The sequence below is a fragment of the Terrapene carolina genome, unplaced genomic scaffold (genome assembly GCF_002925995.2).
Source record: "Terrapene carolina triunguis isolate 2854851 unplaced genomic scaffold, T_m_triunguis-2.0 Scaffold138, whole genome shotgun sequence".
Lineage (NCBI taxonomy): Eukaryota > Metazoa > Chordata > Testudines > Emydidae > Terrapene > Terrapene triunguis.
The window spans coordinates 7,110,230-7,132,596 of record NW_020664489.1 but is presented as its reverse complement, the minus strand read 5'-3'; the positions used below and the strand labels follow the sequence as shown (position 1 = coordinate 7,132,596).

General features: G+C 43.8%; 1 protein-coding gene across 1 annotated transcript in view; it reads left to right on the top strand.

Annotated features, from left to right (window-relative positions):
* Positions 1-22,367, top strand: part of XPO4 (exportin 4) — a 152,945-nt gene that overhangs the window by 44,447 nt on the left and 86,131 nt on the right. Inside the window, exons 2-4 of the mRNA XM_024216939.2 lie at positions 8,548-8,653; positions 14,531-14,672; positions 14,949-15,087. Coding sequence (XP_024072707.1) covers positions 8,548-8,653; positions 14,531-14,672; positions 14,949-15,087 — 387 coding nt within the window. The remainder of the gene's footprint in view (positions 1-8,547; positions 8,654-14,530; positions 14,673-14,948; positions 15,088-22,367) is intronic.

Sequence of the window (22,367 nt, the reverse complement as noted above, 5' to 3'; positions counted from 1 at the left end):
AACTGTCTGTACTGAGCTATCTTGATTATCACTTCAAAAGTTTTTTTCTCTTACTTAATTGGCCTCTCAGAGTTGGTAAGACAACTCCCACCTGTTCATGCTCTCTGTATGTGTGTGTATATATATATCTCCTCAATATATGTTTCACTCTATATGCATCCAAAGAAGTGGGCTGTAGCCCACGAAAGCTTATGCTCTAATAAATTTGTTAGTCTCTAAGGTGCCACAAGTACTCCTGTTCTTTTTAGTTTTTCTAGAAACTCTGGGATATAAAGGTGGGATGAAAGTGTTTTCTTTCTGATTACATGTCCAGGCTCATAGTTTAAAAAGTTAGTCTGTTAGTTACTAATCTGCCAAAGTGGCAGCTTTCACATGTCACCTCGTTGATTTATTCATTGTTTTGTTGCTGTAAAACTTTTGAAAAGTTGAACAAATTGTAAAGAAAATTAATGGTCACTGTCCTGCAATCCTCATGTGAATAATCTTTATTCACGGGTGTAGTCCTATGTCATCAGTCAGATTGTGATTTCTGTGCTGCTGTTGATGTCTTAAGCAGTTCCAGTTTCTCTGTCCAAAAAAAGTTAACAGCAGTCAAATAAAGTGGCAAAATCTCAGACATAAGACAGTCTATATTCTTTTTAATACCGATGGAATTTGCATACACTTATTTTCTTCTTAGACTTGACATATAACTGAAACTTAATATTTTTTAATTTGTGTACCAGAAACCCTGTTATTTTCATATAGTAGCTTTCAGTCTAGAGTTACTTATCTTTACGCTCCCTCTCGTGGTGATGTGGTGCAGAGCATACAAAAATAATGTTATGAGTGATCTAAAATTTCTCAGCCATACAGTGAGGATTTAAAATAAATAAAAAATAAAAGCAGCACCTTTAAAGTAGGCCAGATTTGAGAGCCTAATGAGGTTAATGCATGTAATTACACTGTGCATTATAATTAACTGAGTAAAAACTTTGTTAATGCAGAGATAAGGTTGCCCAGTGGTGCTTATTGAAGGGTGGAGGGATTATTTGGAGTAGATTGGTAGAGTTGTCATTGTACTATCAGAAGAGGTCCGTATCTGCCTTGAGGGACTAAGCATGCCTCATTTCAGCACTGAGGTCTATAGGTTGCATCAGTATTAGCAGACAGGCAAGTCTTGTCATGGTGATTGTCAGCAGTGTAGTGGAATACATGACTGGTCTCTGGGGCTTAGTGAGGGGCTAGTGAAGGCACTGTGTTAGAAGAAGTCCACAAGGAAAGGGTGAAGGGGTGGTAACATTTTGCAGATCTGGGACGGTGAGTGTGGAGGAGGCTTAGTGTTAGAGTGTAGGTTGGGTGCAGGTAGCTCCTGTTTGCTATGCCTGACCTAAACCAGAGTTTTGCCTTGGCATAGAGAAGGTGCTCGTGTGCTCAGTTCTCAGAGTGTTCTGTAGCATCTGTAAGGGTAGAATGCTAGTATTTGTGTTATAGGTAGGACTAAAATTTTGTCACGGAAGTGACTTTCCAGAGACCTCCATGACTTGAGCCCTCAGCGCCTGGGAGCTGCAGAGTCCCCCCATCGCCCGTGGTGGCTGGGAACTGCGGGGCCCTGTACTTGCGGGTGGGTGGGGTGCTCCAAGAGCGCGGAGCCACCACGGGCAGCCGGGGTGCCCTGGAAGCACCCTGTGGCGGAGTGGGAACCCCACAGCTCCCCATTTTGTCATGCATATTTTTAGTAAAAGTCATGAATCTGTCCATGATTTTTACTAAAAATACTTGTGACAAAATCTTAGCTTTAGTTATAGGCATATTGGGCCATCTCTCAGCGGGAAGAGTTAAGGTTGCATTGCAAGGATGGTGTGTACCTTAATTCTGTATTTCTGGTTTTCAGAAGTTTGCCTTACTGTAATTTTTCATTTCCTGTTTTTCAGAGGTTTGAGTATAAATGAACTCAACGTTCTGGAAGGGCACAAGACATTACTGGACACAACCTTACCTCTGCATTAACAAAGTTTTTGGGCAGTTAATTTTCTTGGTTGTTTTTGGTTTTGTTCTTTGGTTCTTTTTAAACTTCTCTCAGTACCTCCATGTTCCCCCTCTGCTACCTCTGGGTTCTTGGCCTGATTAAGGTGGCCAGAGAAGACCCTGGGTCCATGTTTGTCCCTTCATTGCCTGTCCAGCACAGACTGATCCTCCTCACACAGAGAAACGGACATTGATGAGGACCCCACAGATTGAGGATATGGGACTAGAAAGCAGTTACAGTACAGTGATTAATATAGTCAGTGGGCACATGTTTTGAAGGGGGGACAGAAATGGGGGAGTCTGGGGTGGTTTTGTGGGACAGAGCTGAAGCCCCCACACCTCACACTATACATCTGTCCCCTGCACTGTTCCAGCACCCCCACCTTTTCTCTCTTACTGGTTTGAGGTTCCCCTCCCAACTTTGCAGATTTCCCACCACTTGTGTAACTCCTCCAACATTCCCTCCATCCATGCCCATTCCTTTGACCACTCCCCCACATCCCTCCCTGCTCCTCTGAGACCACCCCTCACACACACACCAGCTCCACCCTCCTCCTTGCCCTCATAAGCTTGGAGAGGCCATGGGGAGGTGGGGAAAGGGTTATACATATCCATGTGCAGCATAAACAGTCCAGAGAGGTGATCTCTGTGAGATGTGCTTAGCTGAATGAGAACATGAAGATGAATACAGCCTGAAACAATAGCTCTGAGAAATGTGAACTGCTCCATTAATCTCAATGCGGTGTTCTCATCTTTCCCCCCCCCCCCCCCAAAAAAAAAAAAAAAAATCCCCCCCCCCCCCCCCCCCCCCCCCCAAAAAAAAAAAAAAAAAAGGTTTCAGCACCTGTGCCATTCTCCGAGCATGCCTGTCCTTAACTCTCCACCCTCTCTCAGCACTGGGTACCTATTTCATGCACCTATTTCATGAGCTCATTCCCAGTCCCCCATCCTGGTTTTAGCACTTTTTGGCATGTTTTGAAGGGGAGACAGAAACTGGGTATGTGTGGCTATGGGGAGGTTGGTTTGTGGGTATAGCTGAAATTTTCTAGATTTCTCCACTGCACAGCTGTGATCACCTCATTTTTTCCTCCCCATGCTCCCTTGCACTGCTCTGACCTCCCCTTTTTCTCTAGAAGCCATAGCATCTGAAGGGAAGTCCCTTCCTCACTGATGGAGGCAGGAGGGGAATTCTGTTTTTCCTCCTCTGACTGGAGATCAGTGGCAGAAAGAAGAACTCTGGAGTCACTCCCTCAGCCTAGTGAAATAGCCATGGAGGAATTGTTGGGTGATGTGCAGTATGCATAGGGATAAGCTCTCAATATTTGTAGAAGAGGAGGAAGAGAGGGGGAAGGCATAGATTGCTTCACTTCCCCTTCTCCCTGCTTATAGTTCTGTCTTGTCAGCCCTTCTGAATTCCCAGAGCACAAAGGTCCATTTTTAGGGCGATCCCTTATTTGTCGAGGTGTCATAGAAGAAAAACTACTTTTCTGGAAACCAAGGTCTTCATCAAAGCTCTAGCCATCCCATTGAGTTTTTAAAAACGTAACATTTTGAGTGATCCCTGGTACTAATAAGGGTCAATATCTAAGGATGTGCTGACCCCTCAATAACTGTGCCAGAGCAGCCCTAAGGGGAAAAGGTTGGCAAAGGGGCAGAGCCATCATGCTGTACCCTCCCAAATCCCTGGTCTCAGAGCAAGACTTCCCAAAAAATTCCCTGTAGAATGCAGGCAGAGAGCGAAGAACATGTCTAGCTCGTTATTTGAAAGCTGCCAAGGGTAGGGCTCAAACTCACAGTGCATGGGTGTAGCTCGGGTTTTTCGAGAGCTTGTCCTTATGTGTAGTGCACTTCAGGTGTGCTTGCACCTGAGACCGAAGACTTCTTACTAGCAGCATCCACTTGGTCTGCGCATCCGCCTTTGCTCTTCTTGTGCACCATACGGAGGATACAAGGGATTGTGCCGGACTGCCACCATCTAAGTTCTTTCTCACTGCTTGTGGTCCGAGATGGAGCCCCAGTATTTGCTGTGCTCTCCTGAAGTTTACCTGTAGATAGTTAGAGAGAGCTATTTCTGTTCAGTTCAGTTAGGCTTGCTTTTCGTTGCTCTTAAGGGTGCTTCCTCCACTGATCCCCCCAGCCCCCCACTTTTGGTGGTGCATTTCTTCATCTACCCACCCCATTTGTTTCATCCAGTGGGGAAGGGACAGCATGACAAAGAGCCCCAGTATTAAGAACTGTGTAGTCTGTCTGCACTGCTTCATGGTAAATGAGGACCATGACTCCTGTTTTACTGCCTGGGAGAAACCCATATTCCATCCAGATGCAGTATTTGCAGTTTATTTCCTTGAAGGACAAAGAAATTGCCGGAGATCAGCCTTAACAAGTTCCTCGTGGACAAGTCTTTGAGAACATAGTTGGATTCTGAGTAGGAAGAACCCCCCTGTACATCAACCTGAGAATGGTAAGAGTACCCCTTTGCCGTCTCCCGCTACTGAGGGTCCTGTGGAAGATCAAGCAGGACAAGGTATAGATCATTCTCATAGCTCCATGATGGCTGTGACATTTTTGGTACTCCGTGATGCTTCAGCTGTTGGCCTGACCTCCAGTCAGCCGCCTCCTTGTATGGGATCCCCTGACCCAGGACAAGAGGAAAGACTACCCATCTTGACCCATCCTTATGACAGCATGGTATTTGGATGGGTGTTAGATCTAGCGAGCTGTTACTTGGCAAGCATGCAGGCCCTATGGAGTAGTAGCAGGAAAAACTCCACCAGGAAGTGCTACATCTCAAAGTCTGGCATGACCAGTGGGGAGTTTCCCCGTTGCTGACGGAGATCCACTGATGTGGTGGATTTCCTGCAATCCCTGAAGTCCACAGGATTATCCCTTAACTCTTAGGGTGCTGTTAGCTGTTGTCAGCACATTTCATTCCTTAGTGGACAGCCATACTATCTTTTCGCACTAGGTTATGTTCTGGTTTCTGAGGGGGAATAGTGAGGGTTTTCCACCAGTGATGACGCCTGCACTGGCTTGGGACTTCATCTTGTCTTACTGGCTCTTATGGGGCGCCATTCGAACTATTGTCATCATCCTCCCTTCTGCACCTTTCCGTGAAGGTGGAGTTTCTGGTCATGATCTCGTTAGGGGGCGCTTATGGTGGACGCCCCTCCTCGCCTCGATCTTCCAGAAGGACAAGTTGTCTGAGGTTGCACTCAAAGTTCCTCCCTAAGGTGGTATTGGACTTTCAGAGCATTAACTTACCTGTGTCCTAGCCTAAGCCATGTGTCAACAGGGAAGAGGTGAGATTATGCACCTTGAATGTGTGTAGGACCCTGGCCATTTACCTTCAAAGGACTAGGCTGCTTTGGAAGTCATCAAAGCTGTCTCATTTGTGGAAAGAAAGCGGAGGCGATTTCTGCTCCGCGAAGGTCAAAATGGATCTCTGGCTGCATAATACTCTGCCATGAGGTGAACAAGGTCTCTCGAGGGCAGCATGAGAGCACGCTCAACGAGAACAAGAACCCAGGCCACCTTGATAGCATCTTGCAAGAATGTTCCAATCATTGACATCTGCAGGGGGTGACATTGGGCTCGGTCCATGTCTTCACAAAGCCCACTATGCTTTGGTACAGGCAGCTGCCTTAGATGCCTCCCTAGGCAGAGAGCAGTCCTTCAATCAGCACTTGGGCAATGCTCTGGGCACCCACCTCCATAAGCGGGGTCACTGCCTGAGAATCACCTGAAGTGTGCTATGAATAGGGACAACCACTTGAAGAAGGAGAGGTTACCTTGTAGTAACTGCAAAAAGAACAGGAGTACTTGTGGCACCTTAGAGACTAACAAATTTATTAGAGCATAAGCTTTCGTGGGCTACAACCCACTTCTTCGGATGCATATTGAGTGAAACATATCGAGGAGATATATATACACACATACAGAGAGCATGAACAGGTGGGAGTTGTCTTACCAACTCTGAGAGGCCAATTAAGTAAGAGAAAAAAAACTTTTGAAGTGATAATCAAGGTAGCCAAGTACAGACACTTTGATAAGAAGCAAGTGTGAGAATACTTACAAGGGGAGATAGATTCTTCGAGGTGTGTTGTCACTATTTTTAGTGCGCTGACTATCCTCTTTCCTCCTGATCCCAGTCTCAGGACTTTTGGTGATGAAGGAGCTGAGATGGCATGGTCCAGTGCAGCCCCCCTGTACACTCAGTGTGGAGCACAAGGAGAGTAAGAACACTTGCACAGAGTAAGTGGACATTGCTAGGAAGAATTCTTTGATCTCAAGTGTATGCACAACTTGAAGTGAACTAGTGCATAGGGACAATGCATCTAGAAGAACTCCAGTTACTACAAGGTGAATAACCTCTGCTGCATGACCACAGCATGGTGCCTCAAGCCACCCAGCTTCTCGGACTTCATGCAAACCCTCTACCTTTAACAGAGCCCTAGTCTTGCTGCATGTGTGCACTTCATTTTTAGATGCATCAGTTTAGTTCAGGGGTCTCAAACTCAAATGACCACGAGGGCCACATGAGGACTAGTACATTGGCCGAGAGCCGCATTACTGACACCTCCCCCCGCCACCCTTGGCCCCGCTCCCACTCCACTCCTTCCATGAGGCCCTGCCCCCATTCCAACCCCTTCCCTGAAATCCCCACCCCAACTCTGCCCCCTTCCTGCCCCCAGGGAGGGCAGGAGGGGTGTGGGGCTCAGGGCAGGGAGTTGTGGTGTGGGGTGCAGGAGGGGTGTGGGGTACAGCAGGGGGTTGGGCTGCAGGAGGGGCTCGGGGGGCGGGCTCCGGCCCGACACGCACCGGGGGCAGGGCAGGCCGCCCGACTGCCTGTCCCCGCACCGCTCCGGGAAGCTGCCGGAACGTGGGGAAGGGGGGACACAGGGCTCTGTGTGTTGCTCTTGCTTCAGGCAGCGCCCCCAGGAGGTCCCATTGGCCGGGAATGGGGAGCTGCGGCCAATGGGAGCTGCTGGGGGTGCTGCCTGAAGCAAGAGCAACACACAGAGCCCTGTGCCCCCCCCTTTCCCACATTCCAGCTGCTTCCCGGAGCGGCAGGGGGCAGGGCAGGCAGGGAGTCGGGCTGGAGCCGCTCTAGGTAAATGCTGGGAGGGGGAGGGGGCGCGAGGAGCTTGCAGGCCGCAGAAACAACCCTGCGGGCCGCATGCGGCCCCCGGGCTGCGTGTTTGAGACCCCTGGTTTAGTTCATGCCAACCTGGAGTTAAGAACTTTACCCTTAACTTTTTCAATAATGTTTTCCCCAAAAGGGTGCCATGCACTAGCTGAGATAAATCCCAAGTGGCTGAGATCAGTTTGAGAAGTAATTTTGATGATTTATAAACATCTAATTTTTTTGGAGGGAGGATAGTTATTGATTTGGGTTTGAGTTTTCAGTTAGAAAAGCTGATACCTACTCCAATAGATATTTTAGTAAGCAGATTCAGATTTAATTTTAAGGTGCTACTCCTGCTTGTAACAAAAAATAAATATTTAAGTACTAATATTTTTTCTACTGAGATTTTAAAAGGGAAAAAAATACCCTAGAAATGTCTGCAGTCTGTAATTTCTACAAATATGGATGTAATAAAATGACAAGAAAATATTATAATGTAGGTATGAAAATATGCCATGGCATGTCATCCTAAAGGAATAGAACCTTGAATTGAAATATCTGATAGAAAATTCCTCTTGCTAGATTAATTGGTTAGGATAGCTTTAATATTTGTTAGAACCAAGTAAGGCTATTGGTACCAGTAAATCTCCGTACGTGATCACATGTAAACAGCAAAGCATTTTGATCATGCTGTTTTGTTTAGCCCGGTATGGGATGATTATAAGTGCTCAGCACCAATTTAGTTTAGTCTCTTTGTAATATGCTGACTCTAAACACTAGAGGGCAGCATATCACTAATAATGATTTCATTTCCTAACAGAATCAGGTTACACATTCTTCAACCTTTCAGGATTACTATACCATTTAAAATCTCTAATCTAAATTTAAATCTTCAGAAAAATGTAGTACCACGATTAAAACTTTTTTTTGGGTGAATTTAGTTGTAATTTATCCCATTTCTCTTGGATTACATTTCAGTAGTCCATTATGTTTTAGGTGATGTTGGTGGGGTTTTATCTGTACTAGAGTGTGTGCTATTATTTGGTTTGGGCTTTGTCAGTCCAGTGCAAAAAGGATTGAGTAGAACCTTAATCTTCCTTTCCTTTCACCTTACCTTAAATGTGTTTTGGTATTAGTATTATTAGCAACGTAGAAGCATTTAGAATGATTTATTGTCTGCATGCCGTTAGAATATGCACATAAAGATATTTACACCCTGCGGTAGGTGTATTTGTGTATAAGGAAGGCTTTGTCAGACAAATAAGAGGCACCTTGCCTTAGCAGATTTATATTCCTGTTGTTTGGATTATTCACCAAGGCAAATATTTATCAGCTTATAAAATTTCTCATAAAATGCATATGCAGTAGGAACGCTACTTTGCATAGTAATGCAAGTAAACTTTATTTTCTTGTAGGCACCACCTTCCATGGTCAATAATGAACAACGCCAGCATGCCGAGCACATATTCTTATCATTTAGAAAATCAAAATCACCATTTGCTGTTTGCAAGCATATTTTGGGTAAGTCTTCAGTGTATTTTTTGAGAGATTTAGCATGTCATCAAATTCACAACTAATAGAAAATATTAGTCTTCTGCATCTGGGAATGTGAACATTAGGTTAGATATTCTTTCATTGTTATTGTACAATATTAAATTTGTTAGTGAACTGCAAAGCATTTAAAAAGTAAGTTAAATTGAACTCTTTAAGATCTGAGTTAGTAACGCAATACAATATGTGTAATCTTAAATCCTTGATTTTTAGCTATAATTTTTGTGGTGTTTGCAGAGCTACTAGTGTTTTTTAAAATGGTCTGCTAAGGGGAAAAAAAAAGTTTAGTGCCCCCTCAAAATTTCACAGCTTTAGCGAAGGCCTTGGTACAACTTTCTTCTGTTGGAGAATTTCTAAATTTGATTTAGAAACTGATTTAGTAACGTAAGTGCAACTCCTTTGCCAGGACACTCTCTTTTATTTTAGTTTGAGAATACTTTGTATGTGGAGCTGGTAATGCCACCTGTACTTAAGGTTGCTTGTCACTTTCCATTGTAAGACCCTGTTTTCTATTGCTTATGATTTTGCCAGACTTTAACCATACAGGTGGAAATTTTCTATGCCAGTTTTTAAAATAAGTTTCAGCTAAAATGATCATGCCATTTCAGAGAATGAGATTATGGGGAAATATGCTGTTTTAACTGTGATTAAAACCTCCCACTTCCATCCATTTTGTTAAGAAACTCTGGGGCCTCTAAGCTTTGGAGCAGGGCCTTGGAATTTGGCAGGAAGGTTCATGTTGCCCTGGTGTCAGGGCTGTATCTTTTGAAATGCCTGTGGAAAACTGATCACATTTGGGCAGATTACAAGCCTCTGAAAAAATTTCAAGCAGTAGAGACTAGATAGCTTGGGAGCAAAATTACCTCTACTGAGCACGAAACATCCCCACTCAGCTCCTATGTGCTGATCAGAGGGGGTGTGCGTGTGCATGTGCATGTGTGTGCATGCGTACGTACTGTCATCACAGAGTGAGTGGACATGCTTCAGCTCAGGATTGCAGGGGCTGAGCAGGACATTCTTTGCAGTTGCTTCCCCTGGGGCTGCTGTGATGTTGGGTACAGGAACTGACGATAGACTCTTTCCTGTGCTCTGTGATCCCTCTGTCACCCAGGCAGTGTGGAGGGAAGGAGAAAGCAGCTGATTTGAATGCAGAGGAATGAGAAATGAGGGACAGCGAGATGGGGTTGGAGGAGCCAGAGAGGGGGCAGTACTTGGGACATGGTGGGGGGACATGCATGCAGAGGGATGGAGACAGGAACAAGGGGGTAGAAGGATAAGCTCAAAGGGGGAGGAAAGCAGCAGCCAGGAGATGAGTTGGGGAGGATTGTGTTGGAGTGGAAGGGTAAGGGGGTAGAAGACAGGGTGGATGGTGATGAATAGGAGGAGAGGGGGACAGGTTGGGACAACAGGATAAGAACAGTCTTTAACCACTAGAGAGCACTCCTTTCCAAAACTTGGAATAAAACCTAGGTGTCCTGAATCTTTCCATTCCACTGCTGATAAGTTCATGAAGGGCAGGTCTATTAATGGCCATTAGACGAGATGGTCAGGGATGCAGCCCCATGCTCTGGGTGACCCTAGGCCTCTGACTGCCAGATGCTGCTACTGGACGATGGGATGGATCACTTGATGATTGCCCTGTTCTGTTAATTCCCTTTGAAGTATCTGGCATTGGTTACTGTCAGAAGACAGGATACTGGGCTAAGTGGTACATTGGTCTGACCAAGTATGGCCGTTCTTATGTCAGGAAAAAACTCTGAAACCCACTGGCAAAGTGCATTTCTTATCTCTCTCTAGTGGCTGGTCCACATATAGAATAACAACCTACTATTCCCACTAGTTATTCAGTTAGCTCAAGTGGTCCCAACCCTGCTGACGAGGGTTAGCTTAGTTAGCTCAAGTAAGGATTCAATATGATTTGACATGATAAAATTTAATTTTTCAAGTTTTTTTTTAAATTAGGAAATTACATTTAAAAATGTCAAGGTTGCAAAGTCAAGCATTCAAATTAGGAAATATCAGTATTAAGGTAGCTGATGTCACCTTAATTCAGCCTCCCAGTATGTATGTGTTATGATGTTTTTAATTACATGATCACATACTATTTTTCCAAACTAAGCTACATTGATATAAGCCAGGTTTAAATCTATTTAAGTATCCACTTAAGGTTTTCTGCCAGTTTTGAATCAATTTAATAACAGATTCTAGCTAAATCGGTGCAACTTTGAATATAGAGAAGGCCTTTGTCATATATAAAGGAAACATGAATATTGTGGGCTCTTTTAAAAATATTTGTAAGTCTCTTTTCATAGCCACCTGCATTCCCTTTCAACAAGTAAGTGGTGATGCTTAAGAGAAGCCAGCATGTCACATTCTGGTGGGGGTGCAGTCTGGACAAGTGAGGGGTTGTGTCATTGTCTGTCCTGTATGCTTTACTGTTGTAGCTTCCAACTTAGGTCACTCACAGCCAGCCTGCAGGTAACACCCGGAGTGTCTGTGTGCTAGACAGCCCTGGTTTAGCATCTCTTACCCCAGCAGCCTGTTTACAGTCCCACTCTGGCTTCCACCAGCCTTGGTTACTACTTGCAGGGTGACCACAATACACTTCCTGTCCCGAATTTTCCCAAAACTGTGTGTTCTACAATGTCCAGCCCTCTCCTGGGCAGTTCAGAGAAATAATATGGTTCATTTGTTCCTGTACAAACTCAGGAACACATCACAGCTTATTAACTTAACTGGGGGTAATAAACCCTTCCGTTTTTAAATACAGAACTGAGTTCGTTTATGGTAAAAAGAAATGTATTGACAAATTATACATAGAGGTAAATGAATTCAAGTATAAGGAATGAAGATACAAAGTTACAAGTAAAACAAAACATGCTTCTAAAAGTCTAAAACTTAACTCTAGCAAGATACAGACTTTGTTTGAGATGGTTTCTCTCACCAGTCATTTTTCTTTCCAGTCATGGCTGACTTTCTTCTCATTCAGGACCTTCCACAAAAGTACAAGGTGCTGGCTTCCCTTGTCGTCTTTGCCTAAGCACGTTTCTCGCCTATATTCAGTTTGAGACTTGAGCAGCGCTCCCCCTTGGTGGAAGGACTCATCTTTCTTAGCTTGCAGGAACTCTGGCCTCTTGTGTCTGTCTAGTGATGGATGCCAAAGCTGGCTTCTGTCTTTACTTGTATCTTCCAAAGTTCAATGACCTTGTTTCAAGAGGCAGGATCATAGAATCGTAGAATATCAGGGTTGGAAGGGACCTCAGGAGGTCATCTAGTCCTACTCCCTGCTCAAAGCAGGACCAATTCCCAACTAAATCATCCCAGCCAGGGCTTTGTCAAGCCTGACCTTAAAAACCTCGAAGGAAGGAGATTCCACCACCTCCCTAGGTAACCCATTCCAGTGCTTCACCATCCTCCTAGTGAAAAAGTTTTTTCTAATATCCAACCTAAACCTCCCCCACTGCAACTTGAGACCGTTATTCCTTGTTCTGTCATCTGGTACCACTGAGAACAGTCTAGATCCATCCTCTTTGGAACCCCCTTTCAGGTAGTTGAAAGCAGCTATCAAATCCCCCCTCATTCTTCTCTTCTGGAGACTAAACAATCCCAGTTCTCTCAGCCTCTCCTCATAAATCATGTGCTCCAGCCCCCTAATCATTTTTGTTGCCCTCCGCTGGACTCTTTCCAATTTTTCCACATCCTTCTTGTAGTGTGGGGCCCAAAATTGGCACAGTACTCCAGATAAGGCCTCACCAATGTTGAATAGAGGGGAATGATCACGTCCCTCAATCTGCTGGCAATGCCCCTACTTATACAGCCCAAAATGCCGTTAGCCTTCATGACTTCATTCTATTCTTCCCTTCCTGTGTGCTCCCCTCCCCCGGTTGGGGCTTCCATTGTTTGATTCCACCATGCTTAATTTACATAGGAGACTGGTAGATAGCTGTGCCATTCCCTCCTGTCTGGCCAGACTGTACAGTAGGGGCGGGCAAATTTTTTCGCCCGAGGGCCACATCTGGGTATAGAAATTGTATGGCAGGCCATGAATGCTCGCGAAATTGGGGATTGGGGTGTGGGAGGGGATGAGGGCTCTGGGGTGGGGCCAGAAATGAGGAGTTCAGGGTGTTGGAGGTTCCCGACCAATGGGAGCTGTGGGGGACAGCGCTTGGGGTGGGGGCTACGTGTGGTGTCCCCGGCCCTGGCTGCCCCTATGCATAGGAGCCAGAGGGGAGACATGCTGCTACTTCCGGGAGCTGCGCGGAAAACCCCCAATCCCACTCCCTGGCTGGAGCACGGAGTGGGGCAAGCCCCCGACCCCGCTCCCTGGCGGGAGTTTGAGGGCCAAATTAAAAGGCCTGACGGGCCAGATGTGGCCCGCGGGCCATAGTTTGCCTCCCCCCGCTCCCGCTGTACAGCCTAATATCAATGAGTATCCATAATTCCTTACATAGTGTTAATATCGTTGTGAAATAAATGTATTGATCACTAGCATGTCATTTGTTTTCAGAGGAGACCTTACTCTCTACACTTTTATAATACAGTAATATTGTGTGCAATCAGTGGATTCAGTTGCTTATCACTTGAGGTTCAGCGCCGCCCCCCCCCCCCCAGTTTTTTACAGACAAGTAAACCTGTGAAATGGATTCTTCTGAAAAGTGAAACCCAGACCAAGCTGCAGGGTGTAGACACCTCCTGTCTTCTCCACCCATTTGTTAGTATGAAGTTTGCCTCCACTCCTTGTTAGCTTGATGGGTCTGTTTACTGCTTATATGTAAATTGAGTAATCACACATTCCTTTGTTTAAGATAAACCTGTTCAAGTCCCCCAACATACCTGGTTTCTCTCTCCCTCTCACTAATTCCAGCATAAATTCATAACTATTAATACACACTGAATGCATACATACATCTCAAAGAATATTAATGGTCAGTGAGTGACTAGTTTTCAAATGATATCTCACAAGGCATATTTTGTACAAAGATTATTACAGTAGTTTGTAGTGTAAGAGTACAGGGGTGCTTAGTGTCTCCCAACATTTCTTGCCCTGCCAGCTAGCATTTGCCACCACAGCCGAATGCCAGGTACAGCTCTTTATCATCTTACCCTGCCCATTTCTGCCCTTTCTGCTCTGTAGCCACTCCCCTGCATACTGCTCCTTCTATGCTTTTTTTCACAATGCCACCCAAATAAAAAAAAAAGTAGAAATTCAAAAGTCAGGAGTTGATGTTTTCAAATCTTTTTTTAAAGTTATCTGCAAACACCTGAATAGGTTTAAGGAAGGGGATGCTTATAAACGTAGGTTATAAAATCCTAAAAAACAGTGACATCTATTATGCACCCACAAATTACATTAAAATAACATTAAGGTTGCAAAATCAAGCATCCAGAAGTTAGAAGATGAAAGAATTAAGGCTGACTGTGTACCATTAATTCCTGTTCCTTGTGCATAGGCATTATGATACAATCTTTAATAACATGGACATATGCTATGTGTTAGTCAGTGACCAGTCTTGTCGTCGTCTTCCTTTCCTCTTCCCCCCCCCCGGTTCCTCATCCCAATCCTATTTTCTTTGCCTAGCCAGTCAGTCTCCACTCCTTAGGCTTCTGATCCCAGTCTCCATCTCCTCCCAACTCCTCATGCCATTCATAATAATATATGATAATGTGATAATTCTGGCATTTTATCTCCTTGTCACATGTGAGAGGAACTAACCCCTCAAATAGCAAAACCAGTTAACAAAACTGCAGCTGACTATATTTTTTGAATGAAAAATATTTTTTCATTTTAACCAGCATGGGCAGTGAAAACAGCAGGTGATAATTGAATAATGTCTTTGGTCTTAACAGAAACTAGTAAAGTGGACTATGTCCTTTTTCAAGCTGCCACAGCAATAATGGAAGCAGTTGTGCGAGAATGGATTCTCTTGGAAAAAAGTAGCATCGAGTCACTGCGAACATTCCTTTTAACCTATGTCTTACAAAGACCTAAGTAAGTATGAATGGAAGTACTTCCAAAAATAAATTCCTACATAAACCATGATTTACCTTTGTTTAATCTTCCTAGGCTAACAGGTAGAAACATTTAATGGTAGTGACACTTCTAATTCCTGAATGGATGGCTCTTGACATCTGTAGAATTGTCAGTTTTCATTTAAGCTTTCATTGTGTTCTTGAAAAAATAACCCAGATTTAAAATTCTGTTTTACAGAAGCCTTGTGCTGTTCAGCTTAATGGCAAGAACTTAATATTTGTATTATGTTTACAGCCTTCAAAAGTATGTTCGGGAGCAGATTCTATTAGCAGTAGCAGTAATAGTGAAACGAGGATCATTAGACAAATCGATTGACTGCAAGAGCATTTTCCATGAAGTCAGCCAGTTGATAAGCAGTGGTAACCCCACTGTGGTAAGTTCTTGTTTAAAATATTATATAATCATTATAAATTGTATATTAAGTATACTAGTTTGCTGGATTATTTTCATATCCAGAATATGAAATTAGGAAGCATAATCAAAGAAAATAGTAAATGGCTGCTTGAATATCTGAATCTGGGAATTTTTTTTGTGAGAAATGAGTTTTGAGGCAGTTTGTAATGCATGTTGTATTTACAGTGCTTTACCCTGTTACACTATGACAGATATCTGTGTCCTATGGAAAAGTGTAGATTTGCATTTGGCATTCTAGAGACAAATGTTAATGAGCATTTTGAACTTGTATTTAATACTAGCGTGTTTGATCCATTAGTCTCTCACTCATATAGTATGGGGTAATCTTTACTAAAAGCTAGAATTAAACCAGTGTACTTGTTTCCATTCTGAGTTGCTTCAAGAGCCATGACACTTGATATAAAAAAGGATTTTCCATTAGCTGGCAGTGGTTCTGTAAGGACTCTGTTCCGCTTACATCTGTCCATTGCTGCACCCTGTTTTGGTTCAGCTGTTGGAATTGTCTACTGAGCAAGAGACATAGACCTTCTTCATTCTCTGGGAGTTGGGCCAGGTGGGGAGAAAGGGTTGCGAGGAAGTAAAAACTGGAATGGAAATACAAAACTTGTTCACTCTAGATTTAGAATCAGACCGGGGTAAGTGTTCCCTTCCTTATTGTGTTCAAAGTGGAAACAAGGTGTCAATGTCTATCTTTGCATTTAGTTAAATTCCATTTACTATGCCAGGAGATAAGATTAGAGTAGTTCGTAATGGAGGCTTTAGTGATAAACTTGATATCTAAATATATCTAAAAACTAAACTAACTTAACTACAAATTAAAGAAACTTGATTATTTGCCTCCCAAATGTAGATGTACAATTATGCAAAAAATAATAATATATATATTCAACTAAAACTACCCACATCCCATAAAAAGGGGCTTGACTTTTAGAATCGCTGAGCACTTAGGACTCCATTTAAGGTAGATGGGAGCTGGAAATTCTCAGCACCGCTGAAAATCACATCAAAGAAGTGCAGTCAGAGTAATGCAGCTCCTGTCATGATCCTAAAAAGTGTGCCACCTTTGTAGCACTTCTAACAGATTTCCCTAGCTCATAGAAATGGAAGTTCTAAGATTGTTTTTAAACTCAGATTTCCTGTTTGGCAGCACAGTATTCTAATGTCTGTACAAAGAACAACATCCTCACCCAATTAGCTGCTTAAAATGCATATTAGCCTATAATAGGCAGTTGTGTGGAGATTGTTAATTGTGTGGAAGGAGAACTATACATATTAATCTTTTAATCATTCAAAATATAGTTTCCCCCCTGAAAAATATACTTGAGGTTTCCAAAAGTTTTCTATACACTCATGTGTATATGTATAGGAAGTTATTTGATTTTAACTAATCAAATCACTCAATCAGGAGTGGGACAAGTAGAAAGCTGCATATCAGAGGAATAGTCACTGGACCAGCTCTTGCACTCAAATACAATACACAGACGCTAGATTATATGTCATTTAAGTTTGCTCTCTATATAATATACCTAGTACAAAACCTAAAAAGTAAGGAAATAAGTTAAGTCTACCAACAGTAAATACCTCTGCTTCCCCGTCCATAGGCTCACCTTGCCACCAACACAGTCACCATACATTATTGATAATGTATCACAACCTTATCTCTGCCTTGTAGTAATGCCCCGGTTTTCCAGCACCTCCTTCCTCAATTTCCACCCACTTCCACTATAAACAGACCAGACTTCACCATCTGTTCCTCTTCCTCCTCTCCACTACCCACAAACATATTACCCCCTCTGCACAAGTTCTTTGGAGCTACACACACACACAGGCTTAAGGAAGGGGGTGATTACAAACTTAGGTTATAAAATCCTCCTTGATTAGAAAATGTCACTTTCTACTCAAGGGATTTCCATTTCCAATCCACTATAACATATGCTACACTATTTGCTACCAAAAACTAACATTTGTTGGTACACCTCTACCCCGATATAATGCTGTCCTCGGGAGCCAAAAAATCTTACTGCATTATAAGTGAAACCGTGTTATATCGAACTTGCTTTGATCTGCCGGAGCGCACAGCCCCCCTCCTCCCCTCCCCCCCCCCCCCCCCCCCCCCCCCGGAACGCTGCTTTACCGCGTTATATCAGAATTCGTGTTATATCGAGTCGCGTTATATCGGGGTAGAGGTGTATTTAAATATTTTTATTATATTGTGTGATACAAACTTGCAAGGCCTAAATACATGTGTATAAACCTACTGCACCATGCAATTAATATGCTTCATAACATGAAATAGATCATTGATTCCAGTTCTAGTAATAAAAATATCTACTACTCTGCCAACATACTACACCGAGCGGACTTCTAGAACCACATAGTTTAATGAGCCCTGGAACTTGATTCCTTTTGAAATCTTTACTGCACATTAATCAACAATACATAAATTCAACAGTATACACCCAACAGTGTGTTTCCATTACAGAACAAGTCAGGAAGGTTAAGTTAATGTTTGATGTGTGATATTGAGTTGGCCAGGAATCATGTTGGCTTGTGGTTGTACAGCACCCAGCACAACAGAGCCTGTTCCTGACTGGGCCCTTAAGGAGCTATTGTATTACAAAATTTAATAAGACTGAAGGATTGTATGGCAGTGAGGAACTGGCTGGAACCATTAACTGTAACTTTTTTAAAAGTATGGAATCTTTGTTGTTCCGTTTAAAACGAGTTAACAAAGACTCAAGGGAAGCCATGCTCCAACAGAACTTATGAGACCCATTAAAGTGGGCTTCCTTTGGGTGGGGAGGGAGATATACTTGGCTGGGGTATGGGGGAGAGAAGGTCTCTGCTTCACTGGTCCCTTTCACTTCATTTCACACCTTTCACGTCTCCCCAGGCTCCTCTACATACTCTCATCCAAAGCCTCCCGCATTCTGAGACTGGGGAGCATGGTTCTATCATCCCTCGATGGCCCCTAGCTCTCTCCTCTATCTAGTCCTCCTCCCTCTCCCCCCCCTCTGTGTCCCCCCCCCCCCACACTCCTGCTCCAGAACATTCCTCTCTGGTCAAGTACCTACCCTTCTGTGTCCTCCCATCTCTGGCTCAGCTCAGCAACTGCAGCAGCACACTCAGGGGTCAGCAACAACTCAGCTTATATTTATAAGTGTTTAAACATTGCTCTATATACATCTGAAAACAGCTTTGTACAAGTGTAGGCTGGGGCCATATCTCTTGGGTAACAGGAATGGAATAGGAAAAATAAAGATAAAAAGAAATCAGATATTGCCACTATAAGGTAAAGGCATCTCTGTGCATATAATTCCTCAGTATGGCCCAGAAAAAGGAATATAATGGAAAATAAATAAATAAAAGAAGCTTGCTCCAGCTAGTGGAACAGTATTTTACTTATAAAGTCACTTGTAAGCAATCTGGTCCTTTTGTGGAAGCAAACTGGTATCTTCACAGTTCCTGCTTTCTTCCTTTCCTGTAGCTGGACTCAAAGCTACCTGACCTTTTTTCCCTCCTTGGGCTGAGAGGACAGTGAGTGTGCTTCATCTTTCCCACCAGGTCCCTCCTCAGCCTTCCATGGCTACTTTTTTTTATATCAGCACTCTTTAAAATCAGTGGGACTACTTATGTGAATGTTGTTCTGGAGCTTGCTTGCAGAATCCGGTGTGCAGCCAGGATGATGACAAAAGTTGAACATTAAGAATATGTGGTTGACCATGAAGAATACATTAGGTCTGCACACTTCTCAAAGGTTCCATATATTTAACTTTTTTACATATTAATTAAAATTATTGATAGAAATTGGGTTATTCTGAGGATGGAGCTTGAAGAGGAGCATTGAAGTAAAGTTTGTGACAGGGAGGGGCATGTGCAAAACCGTGAGAAATGAGACAGCGATGAGATGGAACGGAGAAAGAGGATAGAGAGAGGTTGGATGGGAGGTAGGGTGACCAGACAGCAAATGTGAAAAATTGGGACGGGGTGGAGGGTAATAGGAGCCTATATAAGAAAAAGACCCAAAAATCGGGATTGTCCCTATAAAATCTGGACATCTGGTCACCCTAATGGGAGCGTACGGGAATGTCAAGTGTATGGATAGGAAAGAGGGACAAGAGGATGAAGGACAGAAGGATATGAGATTGGTAAGATGAATTGTGGGCAGGTGTGAGTGAGTCTGGGCAGTGGAAAAGAGCATTCAAGTTATGGAAACAGTAAGGTGTTAGAGAAGAGTTTTATCACTCATTCTAGAAATTCCGTCAATGGGACTAGATGTTATGAACTGTTGGTGGTAGGGAAGGTGGTATAGTGTGGGCCAAGATTAGGACCTGGCATGCTGAGTTCTTCCTTCTGGCTCTTTCTGTTGCTTCTGTGACATCTGGACCTTTTAGGACCCCCTGGAAGAGTCCTGGGCTTGGTAGGGAGAGCCTTGTGGGTAGTAGGGTGGCTATTTGTTCTCAAAGTAACTTTGTAGCAATCAAATGAGAGGCAAGAAGGGGTCTTAGGGTACGTCTATACCCAGCCGCTAGTTCGGCGGCAAGCAATCGAACTTCTGGGTTCGACTTATCGCGTCTTGTCTGGACGCGATAAGTCGAACCCGGAAGTGCTCGCCGTCGACTGCGGTACTCCTGCTCGGCGAGAGGAGTACCACGGAGTCGACGGGGGAGCCTGCCTGCCACGTCTGGACCGAGGTAAGTTCGAACTAAGGTACTTCGAACTTCAGCTGTGTTATTCACGTAGCTGAAGTTGCGTACCTTAGTTCGAATTGGGGGGTTAGTGTAGACGAAGCCTTAGTGTGCCAGCTTTTTTTTTCTTTCAGGTCTTCTCTCTGGCAGTCAAGAAAAAGCACTCCTACCAGTAACTTCAACATTTCTTGCTCTGTAGCCTGCATTTCTGAGGGATAGAGTTTCTGGTAAAAGTCTCAGAGCACTTGGCTAATTTTAGCATGTGTAATATATGTTTTCACCACTGATTTATAGATGTTAGGGCAGGGATAGTCAATTATTTTTTGTCCAGGTCAGATTTCTTGGTCAAGGTCCAGACTCCAGAGAAAATTAAAAAATTATAATAAGTAAATAAAAAGATTTCGGGGTCCATTCAAAAGCATCTGGTGGTCCGGATCTGGCCCATAGTCCGCCTATTGACTACCCCGTCCTTCAGTCTGCAAAAGCAGGGCTCCACTTCTGCACACTTTAACAGCTGCCAGAGGGAAGGGAATTGAGGAGAGCAAGGGGCTTGGAGGGGCCAAAAAGAGGGCATTTCCCCCATGATGTGTGCAAGAAACCCACAGAGTGAACAGCCTCTCATCCTGCCTGTCTCCTCCTGCTTTCCAACCCTATCTTTGGGGCTGCAAGCAAGGCAGAATTAGCTCAGCATCTTCCAGTATTACCTTTTAAAATGTAATAAACTTCTAAAATTAGGTTTTAATCAACTGAACTTGATCTTGTGCACTAGGTCTCTACTAAGTCTGTACTATATGAATCTAGTAAACTGGATTTGATCTTTTGTTTTTGCTATAGTTTAATCGTGTCATTTTTAAACAATTTGGCACCGTTTATTGGTTAGAATTAATTCAGTTTAGGTATGTGTGACGGGATCCCTGGAGTGCAGCCTGGGACCGCTGTGCCCCCTGAACTCTCTCCTCTCTGGGCTGTCCCTCACAATACCTTCCTAGTGACCAGCAGCAAACCCCTCCAGGTGCTGTTATCACTCAGCACAACCACATGTGGAACCCTACACCCAGCTAGATTGCATGTATGCTCCCAGAGCCACTCATGAATCACACAGAGAAAGGCAAAGCCAAATCCCCCCAGTTCCAGCACTGTACCTCAGGAATATACCATCTTGCACAGCTCAAGATGAGCAATGCAGATTTATTGATTGGTTCACCACTTCATCAATGGAAAGTGGATATACACCAGCCTTTGCAAAACCTGGGCAGATTTGCCACACGCTTCACATAAACTCTCTGGTAAAGATAAACCGTAAAAGAAGTTTATTGACTACAAAAGATAGATTTTAAGTGATATTAACTGATAGGCAGAAAGTCAGAGTTAGTTACCAAAAGAAAAGAAAATATAACCACACAGTCTAAACTCTCAACCCTATTAGACTGGGCAACATCTAGATTAAGCATTTTTTCTCACCCCACTGGATATTGCAGTCCATAGTACACAGATTCCCCCCTTGAAATCTCGGCCAGTCCCCTCGGCTGGAGTCTTCTCAAGTCTTTTCAGTGTCCTTGTTGCTTGCAGCATAGGTGGGGGTCGGAGAAAGGCCAAGCATGGGCCCCTGTGTTTAGTTTTATACCCTCAGTCCATGTGCTTGGAAAACACATGTCTGGGTGCATTGCTGAGTCTCCAGGCAAGGTTGAGCAATTCCCCTGGTCTGGCTTCATGTAGGTGAGTCATTGCATTGTAGCTCCCTTGTGCAACAGTGGTTGTTGATGGGTCGATTGACATCCCGCCCGGGTGTTGGCTACTTTCCTTGCCGTTGTCTCTGGGGAGCTAATATCTCGCTGATTCCCTAATGTACAGCATGTTTTAGTGACCACCATACAACACAATTCTCATAACTTCATATGCATTAATGATACACATAAATAGATAGAGAAATGACTTTCAGCAGATCATAACCTTTCCAGATACCTTACAAGGCATGCTTTAGATGTAAGATCACAATTATATAAAAATGAGGAATATGGGGGTTCGAGGATGCTCCCCTAAGGTATAGAATGTCACAGTATGTTGGCCTGTTCTTTGACCCATTATGTTATGCTCATACAAAGCACACGGGATCTTTACAGAGGAAGGTAAATACACACAGCGTTTATTGAGAATACCACAGTTAGCATATGCTTTTTACACACACACACACACACACACACACACACACACACACACACTCTCTCTCTCTCTCTCTCTCTCTCTCTCTCTCTCCCCCCCCCCCCCCCCCCCCCCCCCCTATGGCAACGCACCCTGTTCTTAGGTTTTCTTCTCTGTTGAAGCCTATGGATTCTGCTGTGTCACTTTGTGACTGGTTACTTCTTAATTGGTGTAAACATTTCAATACACCTCCGAAAGGGTCATCCTGTTCTTTGTTCCGATTTAATCAATTGTCTTTAGGGGTGCCAGCCTTTACCTCAGGGTCGTCAATCTGCCCTTCATTATGGATGCGTGTTGATGATTCTTTGATGTCCTTTAAGTTTCTTCACTCCTTCTTCCTTGACTCTGGCTA